The 16,689-nt window shown below is 36.4% G+C and overlaps 1 protein-coding gene and 1 pseudogene across 1 annotated transcript; both read right to left on the bottom strand.

The window, feature by feature from the left end:
• Positions 1–1,901: 1,901 nt before the first annotated feature.
• LOC116144403 (rust resistance kinase Lr10-like) lies at positions 1,902–4,140 on the bottom strand. The gene is made up of 2 exons (XM_031429848.1): positions 3,303–4,140; positions 1,902–3,129 (listed from the first exon to the last, which is right to left on the bottom strand). The coding sequence occupies exons 1-2, from the start codon at positions 4,039–4,041 to the stop codon at positions 2,024–2,026; spliced, it is 1,845 nt and encodes a 614-aa protein (XP_031285708.1). The 5' UTR covers positions 4,042–4,140; the 3' UTR covers positions 1,902–2,023.
• Positions 4,141–4,457: 317 nt separating this feature from the next.
• LOC116144287 lies at positions 4,458–12,659 on the bottom strand (annotated as a pseudogene).
• Positions 12,660–16,689: the final 4,030 nt, after the last annotated feature.

Here is a 16,689-nt window from a genome sequence, read left to right as displayed (position 1 = left end):
TCATATTTGAATATCATCATAAACTTTCTCCAAAACATTCCTCAAAAGTCAAAACCAACTTTTATATTCAATATATGAAAGAAACTTGAGCCAAATCTTAAAATGAAGTTGAATGAAACTTATCCAATGAAAGAAAAAAAAAAAAAATTGTCCACATTTATGTTATGTGTACATTGTGCCATTATTAACTAATAAATATTATATTAATACAGAATTATGATATGAACAGATGATTAATATTTAAATTGGCTAAAGGGGGCTTGATGTTATGATTTTGCTGACAGAAGATAGAGAGCACATAGATAAAATGCGATGAAGCAATATTGCATTTTAAGCCTTTGTGCTCTCTATGTTCTGTCAACATAATTAGCCTCTCAAAAATCCTGGTACTATTTCTATGACTCATTTCATTTCAACTTTAAATTTTTTCATGTAAATCATTCTCTGCATATTTTATCATTTCATTTCACAAAGCAACCCTTATGGCTTGAGAGAAGCACTTATAGTTTCCAACTCAAGGGATTTGAGAAAAATGTTGGGCCTGATGTTGATGACTGACCAAAAGTCGTTGGTTTTGGGCTGTGAGCCCATTTTTTTTAATAGAGCTCATCCTGAATCCCGAAAGAAAAATAGTGGATCAAACTTGCTTCCATAATGTAACACAAATATTACCCTTCACAAGTAGAATCTCTAAAATTCTCATTTCTGGTCATATGTTTTACATGTAAATGATATACTGATACGATGAGTGACATGGTGATTATTTAAAAAAAAAAAAAAAAAAAAATTCACGTTAGGTTCAAGTCATTGCAATGATTAATAATTTTTCATCCCCAAGACCATCAAGAATTTTGTCTGTGAGGTCATCATCATCCATTGGTGCCCCAAGAATAGCAAGTTCATCAGCCCGACACTTCACCAATTGAAGAAACTCTGTAACAGTTTGAGACCCCTTGGTTAGATTTTTAATTTGATTCTTTACGTACTTGATGCGCCCTCGAGATGGCTTGGCATATGTGTTTGCCAGGATCAACCAAGCTTCTTCTGATGTTTTGGCTCTAGCAATGAACGGGATAATTGTGGGAGAAAGAGATCCAACTAAAGCATTAAGGATTAGTTGGTCTTGTCTAATCCAGGTATTGTGAGCAGGATTTGGTACAGTGGTGTTGTTTTGAGTAATAGTGGAGGGTGGACAAGGTTTGGATCCATCTATATATCTTAAGAGGTCATAGCCGACAAAGAGAGTGTGGAATTGAAGTTTCCAGGAGATGTAATTGGTTGTGGTGAGTTTGAGTGGGGCTTGGGCAGAGATATTGATGGAGATGAGAGATGTGTTTGGTTCATTTGTGTTTTGAATAATAGGTGGAGAGTTGGAATTATTGGTTGTTGTCATGGTACTGGTGGCTGGAGAAGAGAGCAGCAGCAATTAAATGCTCTGATACCATATAATTAATGAGAGAAACGGAGGAACAGAGGAGAGGAAATATGCCACACGGCTTCTCATTAAAGTATATAAATACAAAAGATTGTAACAGATTGGAACCGTATCCCTAAAGATAAGTTTACAGCTGTAACTTAAAATACAAATTCAAAAATTAAACAAACAGAAGCAGTTACAACAATTTATGAGAAGGAATCGGAAGACTCTAATAACTAAAAGTCTATAAAGATGGCCATTGTAGTCATGAAACTAGATACAAAGAATATAACACGTCAGGCCTTATTAAACTTCCTCTCAGCACACCAGATTGGAACGTTACATAACATTCAATCCTGAAATTTCTAGACTGAACACAACAACACATATATTGTATCAAAATATATGAGAGATTATCACCAAAAATGAAAAGAAAAAGAATATTAAAACTGCAATAAATTATAAAAAGACCGGAAAAAAATTAAATGTAATTCGTTAATCAATCTGAATTTGGTTACACTTGCCATTACAAGGAGAAGAATGAATGAACTTTTATACATAGACGTATTTCAAAGACACATATCCTTTTAAATATTCACTAGTATATCAAATTGTATCCATTTCAGCATCGGAAGAAACGAAGGGCTTTGGAGGCATTTCTAAGCTTTGTATATCACCTTCAAGCATTTGTATTACTATTGGCATTGAAGGCCTTTCTTTTGGATTCCATTGAATGCACCAAAGTGCCACAATTGAAAGCTTCTTGGCAATTTCTTCATCTCCATCTGCCTCAATTTCTAAAGCAAATTCTTTACCTTGACTCACTTTGTTATATATCCACTCCGGAAAATAAATTTGGCTTTGATTCTCAATTGAAAGATCAATATTTTTCCGACATCCAACCATCTCTAACAACATCATTCCGTAGCTAAATACATCTGACTTGTAAGAAACTTCTCCAAAGTTCCTGGAGAACAGCTCGGGTGCTGTATATCCTGGAGTTCCTCTAGCCGCGGTCATGGATATGATACTTTGATCCTTAGAGCAGAGTTTGGCAAGCCCAAAATCTGAAATTTTCGGGCGAAGATTATGGTCTAGTAAAATATTGTGAGGCTTAATGTCAAAGTGAAGGATCCTCTGGTTGCATCCTTGGTGAAGGTACTCTATTCCACGTGCAACACCTATTGCAATCGTTTGTAGTTTCTCCCAACTCAATAGACGATGAGTTGATTCATTAATCTTTGAGAAGATGAACTTCTCAAGAGATCCATTTGGCATGAACTCATAAAGAAGCGCGCAACGTGTCCCTTCTGAGCAAAATCCTAAAAGACGAACAATGTTAAAATGGTGTATCCTACCGATGGTAGCCACTTCATTGATAAATTCTTCACCATTTCCTTTTGTATTTTCTAACATCTTAACTGCAACCGGAATTCCATTAGAAAGTTTTCCTTTGAAGACACTTCCATAACCACCTTGGCCGAGTCTGTGCTTAAATTTGCTGGTTATTTTCTTAAGCTCACTGTAAGTATATCTAGTTGGATTGAGGGTCCTGTAGTCTTCCAGGAACTTCTCTACCTTTACCTGAATTTCCTTTTCCTGTTCAGATTTCCGACATCTATAAACAAGAAATATCACCAATGCTAAAACAACAAGGCCTCCAATACATGTGGATGTAGATACTGCAATTTTAAATCCAGGACCCCGAGGATCTGCATTTCAAAAGAAAAAAAAAATTAGCTCAGATTACAAATGATTTGAAGTTTGCTTGATGCACAGAGTATAACAAAGAAATGAATTCAGATTTAGATGGAAAAAAGAGGAGCAGAGGCTGAAATAAATTAAAGATACAGAGAATGTCAGAAAACAGAGAGCTTTGTCTCACGTGGTTGTTTCAAACAGATTGTTGAATTGCTTGTAATGTTGAAACGACAAAAATCCCCTGATTTCTCGCAGTCTTCGCATCCATATTCAGAGTCTTTCCATCCTAAGACGACTCTTGGTGTGCTCGAATCCCTCATTATAGCTTTAAGCAGATCAAATTCACTCGAAACATCAAATGATTTGTATGCTCTGCAAGCGGAACGAAGAACATCCATATCTGTACGAGAATCTATTACATAAACAAAATTTTTATCACCACTTACACACTCAACCGGTCCAATAGCCCCAGATAAATCAACCGTCTCAGTGCAGTTCACTAAAGTCATCCCCAACCAAGAAGGGAAGAAAATAAATTTGGAGTTTGTGATATTGAAAGGGAGAAGACTTTGTATTGGGCATGTGGTCTCTTGAACATCTCTAATGGTGATAATGCTGTCATGATAAGAAATTTCTTGGACATAGTAATCACTGGAAGATGAAGGAAGATGCAAGATAGTGCTGTTATTTGAGCAAGATAATTCAAACCCTTCATGGCCACAAAAATTTGGCTGAGTATTGAGTCTAAAGGGAAATCTGATGGTTGGACCCTCTTCGCTGCAATTTGTAATTGGACAAAATTCAGATGTAATGTTTCCACTTGAAGTTTTGGACTCTGTGCAAGGTAAGAGAAGGGAGAGGATTATACTCGGCAAAAGGGAAATGAAGAGAGAAAAGGAGAGAGAGATTGAGATTTTCTGCATTGCTGAAAAACTGCAATGCAATAATTTTCCTTCAGCTCCATTAAAAGAACAATTTTCTTGAGTCAACTAATCAGAACCCCACAAGATAGAATGATTAATATCTTTTGACTATTCCACGCGAATAGTTGGACTCTAAATTATGAATGGGTTCTAAAATATGAATGCGTTAGGGAGGACTAGTCCACGCGGATGATTGGACTGTAAAATATGAATGCAGAGCCAATAAGTCACCGCAAAGAAATATGAACTGGTGGGGCAGGAGTTCTGAATATGTTATTGGATGAGGCCTGAGGGCATAATATTTGCTTTCTGTGAGCGATAATGTTTCATAGAATTTCAATATCTCAAAAGATTGACATGCAAATAAAGGTAAGAAAATAGATGAAGATTTTGTTTTATTATGACACAATTCAATGACAAAGCTATACATCAGTATCATTACACGAGTTTTCCTCCACTATTGAATCGGATTCTAGCAACTCCGTTGAAGAATGATCAGATTGAACCTCTCTCATAGAGTTATGTTGAGAAGAAGAAAAGAAAGGCTTAGGTGGCATCTGCAAGTCGTCAATGCTTCCTTCTAACATTTCCATAACTTTGATCATTGAAGGACGATCCGCCGGCGTCACTTGAATGCACCATAACCCAATTATACAGAGTTTTTTGGCTATGACATCTTCAGTTTCAGAAACATTTGGGAGCTCTAAATCTTCTCCTTCAATTATTCGGTCATATACCCATGACGGAAAGTATGCTCTACTTGAATGAGTTGCCTTCATGACAGAATTCCTTCTTCCTCCAACCATTTCCAACAACAACATCCCAAAGCTATAAACATCTGACTTGCAAGAGACAGCTCCAAAATTCCTTGAAATTAACTCAGGGGCTATGTAACCTATCCTATTGTTCCTCTTGCAGTGCTTATGGACACAAAATCATTCTCTTTCAGATAAAATTTTGCAAGGCCGAAATCTGCGACTTTTGGGATGAAATGATCGTCTAACAGGATATTATGAGGCTTAATGCGGAAATGAAGAATGCAGACATCACAACCTCCATGTAGATACTCAATTCCACGAGCTGTTCCTAAAGCAATCTCATAGAGTTTCTCCTAGCTAAATGATAGCCTTTTGCTTTCTTTTGAAAAGATAATACTTATCAAGAGATCCATTAGGCATAAACTCGTATACAAGTGCACTGTTAGATCCCTCTGAACAGAATCCTACCAACTTTGCAACATTAACATGGTGAATTCTACTGATTGTAGAGACTTCATTTATGAATTCCTCACCATTGAACTTAGAGTTTCCCAGCAACTTAACAGCAATCAAGGAACCTGTATGAAGGTGTCCTTTATAAACTGATCCAAAGCCCTCGTGGCCTAATTTGTCTCCTAAGTTGTTTGTCACTGCCATTAGCTCGGAATAAGAGAACCTTTTAGGCATCCAGGATTGCTGTTTGTGTAGAAATTTCTCCACATTATCAACTGTCTTCCGTGTTGCTCTACATTTGTGGATCAGGAACGCGAATAAAACTAACGGAGCAATGATAAATCTAGCAATAAGATGTAGTACCACTGCAAGCTCTGCAGGTAAAGAGAAAGCTATTAATTGAAGGTTTTAGTAGTATGCAACACAATATAAAAGGACAAAATAATTCCAATGAGGAAATTATACCCAAGAGATACTGTACTGAAATGAAATAAACATTCTGCGATAGATAAAAATCTGCACAAGTACAGTAGAAACAAAATTAAAAGTAGTGCTGTTTCTATACAGGATTGGACAACACAAATAAATCAAAGAAGTCACTGCTTATGGAGGAAGAGAAGCTTACAAGTGTTTTCTGGGCAAGTTATAGTGTCCACATTCAAAAAGCAAAAGCTACCAGCATCAACACAATTCTTGCACTCAACTGACTAGTGAAGTTCAAAGCCTGCTTCAAGCAACTTCCTGATGGTTTCGTAAGAAGAAAACTGTGCATCTGTACGAAGGATAGAAATCACTGTAATGAAATAGCATAAGTCTGGCAGTTCAGATAAACTTCTACCCCCATAATTGACATAAATTTGAGATTGATTTGTACTTTAACAAGGAACTCTTTTATAATTCAAATCGCTGATATTGCCAGAGCAGTTCATATAATTGGCATAGGTGTATCGACCAGCTACTTGGAATCTATGAAAGCCATTATCATAGTTGAATATGCTTCTGAAAATTTCTTGTCGCAGAAATTTATTTGGAAGGCTGCAGCTTCCATTGGCTAAGTTAACATCAACAACACTGATAACTTGATCATTGTAGGAAATTCTCTTCACATAATACTGCCCCGAATAGAGTTGTAGGATGGTTTTGTTGTTCTGACAGGAAAGCTCATAGTCTGGATTGCCACAACCGACTGGATTGTTGGAGATCTCATATCGACTAGGCACGATCAAGCCAATAGGTTTATAAGAGTGGGTAATCCTCCTACTCAATCAGGCCTTTTAGGTGAGGAGTTAGGCCCAACTCCATCAAGTGGTATCAGAGCCAACCCCATTTGAGCTGGGTGATTGACAAACGGTGGGTTGCCAAACTACCTCCATTCATAGGCAAGTGGACCATATGGGCTTGACCGTGAGGGGGAGTGTTGGAGATCCCATATCGACTAGGGATGCTCAAGCCAATGGGTTTATAAGAGTAGGCAATCCTCCCACTCAATAAAGCCTTTTGGGTGAGAAGTTAGACCCAACTCCATCATGGATCGCCCTTAAGGCGAAAAGGCTAGCTTATGTTTTCCATGTCTCCACATGAAGAAGAACACACTTGTACAAGTTTTCTCGCTTGTATTTCAGTAATGAACAGATAGATCAACAAAGAAAACAGAATAGTTGAGAAAGTTGATGATTCTTCCCTTTCCATGATTCCTCCTAATACTTTTAATTTCAATAAATTGGAGAAATGCAATATGCTTGTGCGATAGTGTACCGCACCGCCATGTTTGAATAGATAATGGAAGACACAGAGTAGGTAGAAAACTTTGACTTTTGAGGTTGCAGAAAAAACAAGTAACACTAAAATAAATGAAAAGGTTATCTATAAATGAGACTACAATTATTGAGGGACCCTTAGTCCTGGAAATTAGAATTCCTAACTGTTATGCCTGAAAAAGTAGGGCTAACGCAGAGCCTTATCAGCATTGGCGGTCAGAGCTTAGATAGGTTCTGCAACCATTCAGATGCAACCACGTCTCATGCTGGCATAAGCGACATGACTCTTGCCAATGCAGTGGGTATGCGCCCAATTGACGAAAGGCTAGAAACAACCCACGTGTCCAATCCCTGCACAAGTCGAGGAAATCACTCGAGCAGGTGAGCAACGGGATGCAAAGAAGGATTTGCACGGCAACCTGACCCACTCACAGATTTAGTAACCATTACCTCAATTCATCCCACTATAAATAGAGGGATCCTTTCCCGTTTGTGGGATTAACTAATTTCACTCTGTAAAATCTCTCTCTCTCTCTCTCTCTCTCTCTCTCTCTTGTATTCACTTGTATTCTCCAAGCTATAAATCAACTCGTTGAATGCAACCTGGTCTCATATATTAATACAATATCAGTGAACGTAGGATTTGCTTGTTTAAGCATCCGAACCACTTTAAACACTATTCTTCATCCTTTATTCAATCCAATACCCCTATATTCACATGTGATCTTAGAGTCAACTCAGCACTTCCCACGTGCGATGAGTTGGTGTCAAAATCAAGCATGAACAGTTTGGCACTAGAAGGAGGGCCTGATTTAGTACCTGTTCTTCAGCAGGAGAATCTCTGACTAATCGGTCCCACTACAGCAAATGGCTCACCGATTTGAACTTCATGTGTCTGACTTTTTTGTAATGAGCGTTTTCTAGTTTCGGAATAATTAAATAAAGAAATGCTTAATATTTTATTAGTATTATTCATATTGTTTACTTTATAAACCACAACCCAATTTGTTTTCTTGTTTGTCAAAGAGCTTAGAATTTTAAATGCTACATGTTGTGTATATTACGAATTAGTTGAGTCCATAGTCCACACGCACGGGCGTAGCTAGAATTTATAGTCAATGGTGCCAAAAGATCTAAGTTAATAAATTTACAATAAAATACATACTAAAGTAATAAGCATAAAAAAATGTAATCTAAAAAATTAATTTTAAAAGTTATACATACCAAATTATACTTTGGGTACACCATAATTGAATTATGTCAATTACTTACATAAAATGATAAAAACAACCTAGGGCAACATAGCTCATGATATTTCATCAATTAAGAAGGATAAAAGAAAAGATTTTTAAGCAAAATAACCAAAAATGAGCATCATCTTACCTTGTGACCTCTAAAGAAGCAGTCCTCTTTTATTAATCTGACCAAAAGAAGAAAAAAGTATGAGAGAAGAGGAAAGGAACTGAGAAAGACAGAAAACATGAAAAATATGGGCATTTTCAATCTCGGGATCAATAAAATATAAAAATAACTTAGTGGGGTCAATAAAAATAGGTAATTTTAGTGGGGCCAATATAAAATTTAGTAGGGTCAAAATTGTTAATTACTATAAAATATATACCTATTTTTTAATAATTTCATAATTTTAATGGGGTCAAATAGGGGTTAAAAAAAATACTAATATATACAATTTTAGATTTTGGTCCACCCTAACAGAAATTTCTAGATCTTCTACTAAGGTTAAGTGACCTTAGTGAATATACTTTGGCTATGCCCTGTCCATACGGCTCTCTTAGTGAAACACAGGTCAAAACTTACTTTTCCATTATTGCAAGTATTGGGAGTGGAAAGTAGGGAATAGAAGGATTGTTATTGTTATAATTTCTCTTTTTTATTAATTTTAGATTTGATAATTAATTGTTTAAGAAAAGTTTAATTCGCTGACTATAGTAGCAATCAATCTTCATATTATATTATTTTTATTAATGAATATTAAAGTTCTACCTTATTAATAATTTGAGTTATTTAACTATGTGCATTATTATTAAGGCAACTAAACTAATATCTTTCTAAGAAATTTCTTTGTTCTTTATTAATAATTTAGGCAACATTTGTTCTCCCCTGAGTAATTAATGAGTCGATTTTAGTCATTTATATGGTGGTATGATTTCCTATGAAATTTCTCTACCACTCATCATTCATGAATCATGTGTTCTGACAAACAATAATACTTATTGGATAAATACACCCATGATGAAGGGGCGTGAGAAGTGAAAACTGTCAAAGACAGTTTCTCACGAACCGCTCCCATATAAAAGGAAAGCTTTTTCTTTTAGTAAGGGTTACTCACCAGTACGCAAATAAAAAAAAAGGAACACGCTCTCTCTCTCTAAAATTGAAAAGAATATACTCTATGCAGATTATTCTTCCAGGTTCAATTTTTGCTTCAGAGATAAGGAGAAGAGGTATTTATGCTCTGTAAATTCATTGTAGTTCATTTATATGAAAAATGTGATTACAATGGGTGACTATGATCCTAGGATGAAAATAGAATATATGTTATTCTGTGTTATTTCCAACATTGGTATCAGAGCATTTGGTTTATATATTGTTTTAAATTTGTACTGTTATGTTCAAGCATGTTGATGGTTGATTAATGCAGTTCTGAATTTCGAATTTTTTTATACGTAAAAAGTTGTCTTTTTGGTAATGATAATTACACTATTAGATTCCTTATGAAATTATGAAGAAAATGGTTTTTGAATCATAAAAAATGGAGTTAAAATGACTTACATATGCCTCTTTAAAGTTTTGGGTTTCTGTACGGGTTAATTTCCGGGTCGGGTACCAAGTTGTAGACCCAAATGGAGATTGAAGATGACTAACAACCGACATGTCGTTTTAACTCCAGATTAATATATGACATGTCGTTTTTCTGTTTTACTTCTTTTAAAAATAAAATGAAAAGAAGTGTGGTTGGTGAGACTTGAATCCAAGTCTCCAAGGTTAGAGCCCAACACTCTAACCACTGGGCTACATGTTTGATTTGTGTTAGCCATATTTTCAAACTATATATATTCAACTCTAACCCAACCAAATAAAAATGGGTCAAGTTGACCAGCGGTCTGACCCAGTACAACAAACGGGTTAGTTAAACCCAACCTATAAGGTCAAACGGGTCAGTCAAACCCAGTCAATGCCTGACCCGTAAGACCAAACGGGTCAGTCAAACCCAGTCAACACCTGACCTATAAGGTCAAACAGGTCAACGGGTCAAACTCGGGTTAAAATTGACCCGATTAAATATGAAATGGGTCAACCCGACCCAAATCTGTGTGAGGCGCGTGGCCACGCATAGAGTGCCTTGCCAGTGTGTGGGGGTGCGTGGAATCTCCTGCCGGCGCATGAGGGCGTGTAGCTTCTCTAGGCGGACCGTGATCGCTTCTGGGCGGCGCATGGAGGCGCGTGAAGTATTTTAATTTTTTTTTTTTGCTGTAAAGAATAAAATGCATACTTCGTATGTTGTTATGAGTCTAATTTTTGTTATTAAGCCATAAACACGTATATATATTATTTATCAAATATAGTTAACCTTTATTTGATAAATAAATATTTTTTTTTGTATTTGTTACAGAAAAATGTTACGTTATAGACGTACAATGGTTGCTAAAACACCCGCTCAAAAGGAAAGGGTTATGAACATGATTAGAACTCTACAAACTCACACATTGATATTAAAAGAGACGAAGGATGAGTTGGTGCAACTCGTAAATCATTTCATTCATGTGAATGAAAAGATTCAGGAAATTGTCTGGATAGGGGGATTAAAGGAAGATGAGTCGAAATACAAAGTCCTAAGAGAGACTTTTGGTTACCCTAGTCTCTTTGGTCTTCTTGATATGGTTTGGAACAAGCTGAAAGTTCAAAACCTTAAAGATGATAATAAAAATTATAGACGTTTAGTCAACAACTACATCAAGGAGTATATAGATTGGTGTGCCAAAAAGACAGCTGGTNACTAGTTTTCAACTAAAATTTTCCAGTCTCTAAACTTTGCAAAAGCTTGATCTTTTGACCTAAGTAAGAATACCCAGACCTTTCTACTATAGTCATCTATGATTGAGAGAAAATAACTGTTTCCACCGTGAGATTTAACCTTTTCTGGCCCCCATAAATCAGAATGTAAGTAATCCAGATAGTTGTTTGCTAGAGGAACTCCCTTAGGAAAACTATTCCTATGCTGTTTACCAAGTACACAATTTTCACAGAAGTCTAAGCTAGTGACAGTGTCTTTCCCAAACTGTCCTTGCCTTTTTAGGACATCCATTCCCTTCTGACTCATATGACCTACCTTAAGTGCCGTTTTTTAGTTACAGACAAGTTTTGAGAGCCAAGAGTTGTACTGTTACAATCAGAGTAGAAACTACTACACAGTATATAGAGACCATTTTTCTTTTCTCCTGTCAAGATAAGTTGTTCATTTTTATAGACATTTAACCAGCCACTATTAGCCTTATAGCAGTAGCCTGCTTCATCCAAGGTGCCTAGGGAGATGAGGTTTCTTTTTAAGTCAGGGATATACCTCACTTTGGTTAACCTGATCAGTTTTCCCCCACTTAATCTAAGGGTTATACAACCTATTCCCTTAACCCTACATGCTTGGTTGTTCCCTATGTACACAGTCTCATGTTCAAAATTCTCAAAGTCTTGGAACCAACTCCTATTAGGGCTCATATGAAAGGCACAGCCTGAATCTAAAACCCATTTCTTTGTAGTGTCAGCTATTGACACTGTTAGGACTTCTGGTTCATTTGTTTGGTTACTAGTAGTGGCCAGGTTGTTCTCTGTATTTCCTAGTTTTTGTTTCTTTTTCTAGTCAAAGCACTTTTTCTTTAGATGGCCTGTTTTGTTACAGTAGTAACACTTCCTAGTTTCCGTTTTGGCTTTGTTGTTTCCTTTCCATTTCTTCTTATTCTTACCCCCATGACTAGGCTAGAATCCATTACTAGATTGACTAGACTGACCAGGTTCTAATCTACCCTTCATAAACAGAGTGTTGTTGTTCCTATTAAGGGTTTTAAGCTCTAATTCCCTAGCCTTAAGCCTAGCAACTATCAAATCAACACTAGGTACAGTACCAGAGTACTGAAGGGCATTCTTGACTACTCGGTACGTAGTCATCAGTTAAAGAGTTTAGTAGTATCATGGCAAGACTTGTCTCTCCTAATTCTTGGTCTGTTCCTTTCAAAGTTAGATTCATCTTAAGAAATTCATCTAAATTTTCCTCAATAGACTTTGAATTATCCATTTTATAAGGGAGTAAGGCTCCCTTTAAGAAAGCCAGATTCGGTGCAAACTGTAAGGCATATAAAGATTCTAATTTAGCCCATAAGCTAAGTGGAGTTTCGAATCCATCTACCTTCCAAAGTACACTGTCTGAGAGATTCATCACGATCAAGTTGTATGCTTTTTCGTTAATCTCTTCCTTATTCTTCAGTCTCTCCTCTGACCATTTCTTGGGATCCTTTTCCAGTGCGATATCAACCTTGTTGTGTGAGAGAAAAGCTTTCATCTTCTTCTTCCAGCTTCTGAAATTGATCTTCCCATCGTATTGGTTTATTTCTAGTCGAGTGATGGTGTTTGCAGTCATTTTGATTTGTTTTGTAAAAGCCCCAAACTATAAACCTTAGTTCCTCTTGCTCTGACCTTTTATGCGATTTCTGTGATCCTATTCTTTTCCTAAGAATCGTCAAGATTTGACTCCTTAGATCTATTCTGAGACTCAAGGGAATCAATGATTCGAAAAACCCCAAATTTCCCGAAACCCTAATCTCCCAAAACCCTAATTTCGCAAAAGCCCCAATTTCGCAAAACCCTAATTTCACAAAACCCTAATTCACAAAATCTCTTCTATTAGGACAACAACTCGATAATCACAAGATCTAGACTCCAAGAAATGGCTCTGATACCACTGTTACGCAATCAAACACAAACACAAACACAGATTGAACACACAAACATTCAAACAAGAATCCAAGACAACACAAGGATTACTGTGGTTCACTTATCCTTTTATGGATAAGCTACATCCACGTTGAGCTCAGGAAAGGTATGAGCTCACTGCACTTACTATATATTACCACAAAGAATCAAGATTACAACACTTCCTATAATCTCCCAAAACCAGTACAATGTAAACTGCAATCAGCCTAATGAGATACCCAATGAGAATCCCTTACCCGAGAGAACAACACTCTCACCCGAATGATTAAGATCCCTAACCACTCAAACCTGATTACACACACAATAACAAGAAGCTCACAACCCTAACTCAGAAATCGCATGAAAGGAAAAAACCCAAAACAATGTTCTACTCGTTTCTGCAAAAAAGTGAGTTTATATATGGTTGACTAAGTGACTGATTCTGGCCATCAGATCTGGAGTGTATCCTGTGGTCTGGATTCATTTGGTTGCTTGCCTAAAACGACGTCGTACTCCTTTACCCAAAACGACACTATTTCAGGCTTCCATTTTAACATGTTTGTTTCAAACAGATTGTTGAATTGCTTCTAATGTTGAAACAACAAAAATCCCCCTATTTCTCGCAGCCTTGGCATCCATATTCAAAATCATTCAATCCTAGGATGACTCTTGGTGTGCTCGAATCCCTCATGGTAGCATTCAGCAGATCAAATCCAGTCCAAATATTAAATGATTTGTATGTTCTGCAAGCTGAAGGAAGCACATCGATTGGTTCGTAAGAATTTGGCATGAACTTGTAAAGAAGCACGTGACATGCCCCTTCTAAGCAAAATCCCAAAAGATGAACAATGTTTAAATGGTGTATCCCACCAATGGTAGCCACTTCATTGATAAATTTCTCTATTTCCTTTTGAATTTTCTAACATCTTAACCGCAACCAGAATTCCGTTAGAAAGTTTTCCTATGAAGACACTTCCATAACCACCTTGACCGAGTATGTGCTTAAATTTACTAGTTATTTTCTTACGCTCACTGTAACCCTGTAAGTATATGTAGTTGGATTGAGGGTCCTGTAGTCTTTCCGGAACGTCTCTACCTTTACTTGAATATCCTTTTCCTTTTCAGATTTCCCAGATCTATAACCAAGAACTATCACCAATGCAAAAACAAGAAGGCCTCCAATAAATGTAGATGTGGATACATAAATTTTAGCTCAAGGACCCCGAGGATCTGCATTTCAAAAGAAAAAAAAAATAACTCAGATTACAAATTATATGAATGTTGCTCCACGCACAAAGTATAACAAAGAAATGAATTCCGATTTTAAATGACAAAAAAAGGAGCAGAGGCTGAAATAAATTAAAGATACAGAGTATATCAAAAAACAGAGAGCCCTGTCTCACGTGGTTGTTTCAAAACAGATTTTTGAATTGCTTGTAATTTTCAAATGACTGAAATCCCTTGATTTCTTGCAGCCTTCGCATCCATATTCAAAATCATTCCATCATAGCATGATAGCTTTCTGCAGATCAAATTCAGTCAAAACACCAAATAATTTGTATGTTCTGCAACTGAAGGAAGCGCATCCATTGATGTATCATAATCTATTACATAAAGAAAAAATTTATCACAACTTACACACTCAACTGATCTAGTAGCCCAAGATAAATAGATCATCTCAGTGCAGTTCACTAAAGTTTTCCCCAACCAAAAAGGGAAGCAGATACAAGATGGTTAAAATGTTGCAATAAAATATATAGCATGACATAAAAAGATATATCTGTTTCTTTAGATTCAATTCCTTGTTTACATAAAAAGCTCAACAAGCCCAGTTTTCCATTTAGAATTTGCTAGACTATAAATTAGTAGACAGAGATTAAATATTGAACTATTTTTTCATCAAAAGGAAGTAAGGAATTCACAAAATTCTACCAATTCCACAAAGCTATTCCTAAAGAAATTTCATGGATCCTTTCACCTGGCTAAATTCTTCGACTTTACTTTCTTTCAAAATGGGATACTATCAAGAGAACCATTAAATATATACTCATATACAAGTGTAAGTGCATGTTTATATCACTTACCACAAAATTATCAAATCCCATATCATTAGTGAATGAATCTAGAATTTAGTTAATAAGGCTTGAGTCCTCTTTAACATAATGGAAACATGTAAATAATTTCAGTCTTCTCTTAGCCGTTCGACTTTGGATGGTGAATCATTACTTTAAAGATACATAAATCAGCTATCAATAGCAATTAAAGATGAACTTCAAATGGTGAATCATTACTCTCCTTGCACATTAGTAATCAAATTTTCACTAGAGTATTACACAAAGACAGCCATAGTGTACAGAACAAAACAAAAGTATCTTTTATTTTACTTACATATTCCATTGGAAAAATTAAATTACTTACACATTCCATTGGAAAAATTAAACACTATCATTATATGAGCATTCTGTTGAAACGTGATATCATGCTGGAAATGAAGAAAGGTGGCAGAATGTTGAACTGCAGTGTACCGCTGGTTGATCTCCCGCAATTCATACAGAAGCAGTTTTTTTGGTCACTGTGTTGGTTTGATTTAGTGACATGTTTAGGTGTACTAGGTTTGGTTAAGTGTAGTTTCTCTCATGCTTATACGTGTTTTAGTAGGTATAGTAAGTTTAAATTTGAATTTTGAAATGTTATTAGTTGAAACAGTAATGTATGCTTTGTATATTTTTACCTCTGCTTTTTGAATCAAAAACACAGCATTATTGCAGTCTCTTGTTTATCTTTAGTTCATCTATTTTTCTCTTTCGTTTCTATGCAAAACTAACAAATGGTATCAGAGCTTTAATTGATCTTAGACAGCCTAATAATTTAATCTTCTTTCTTCTCACTTTCAACCCCGGTTTTCGTCACTCTCTTTGTCAAAACTCAAAACATTCAATTTCGATGGCACAACCTCCAGTCTTTAATGGCGAGCAATACCACATGTGGGCAGTCAAGATTAAAGCATTCCTTCGTGGACAGGGTCTGTGGCAGTACGTGGAGGAGAATCATCAACTGCCTCACTTGGGACCGAATCTTACCCTGAATCAGATCAAGATGCATGAAGAAGAGGCTGCCAAGGCACCGAGAGCTCTCTCTCACATTCATGCAGCAGTGGCTGACCTTGTATTCACAAGGAACATGGCGTATGAAACACCAAAGGAAGCATGGGATAAGTTGAGAGAAGAGTATACGGGTAGTGATACAATAAGAGGCATGTAGGTGTTAAACCTGAGAAGAGAATTTAAGGTGCTAAAAATGCAAGAAACTGAGAAGGTAAGGTTGATAGATTAATGAATGTGGTTAATAAGATTAGATTGCTTGGGGTGGAGTTGACGGATAGAAGAATTATGAAGAAAGTGTTAGTAAGCCTACCTGAAAGGTTTGAAGCTAAAATCTCCTCTCTTGAGGATTCTAAAGACCAGACTCAAATAACACTTACTGAGCTGGTCCATTCTTTACAAGCTCGAGAACAAATGAGGCTTTAAGGCTGGAAGACGCGGGTGAAGGTGCTATCATTGCAACACATACAGGGAAGTTTGTGCAGGCTGGAAATAAGAGAAATGCAGGAGATAAGAAAGGGAAAGAGAAAGCTAACTGTTAGTGGAGCAAACATGGTGGGATAAAAGAGTATCCACCGTGTTCCCACTACAAGAAGA

Source organism: Pistacia vera, unplaced genomic scaffold, assembly GCF_008641045.1.
Source record: "Pistacia vera cultivar Batoury unplaced genomic scaffold, PisVer_v2 Contig114, whole genome shotgun sequence".
Lineage (NCBI taxonomy): Eukaryota > Viridiplantae > Streptophyta > Magnoliopsida > Sapindales > Anacardiaceae > Pistacia > Pistacia vera.
The sequence above is the reverse complement of the archived record's forward strand: the minus strand, read 5'-3'. Positions and strand labels throughout refer to the sequence as shown.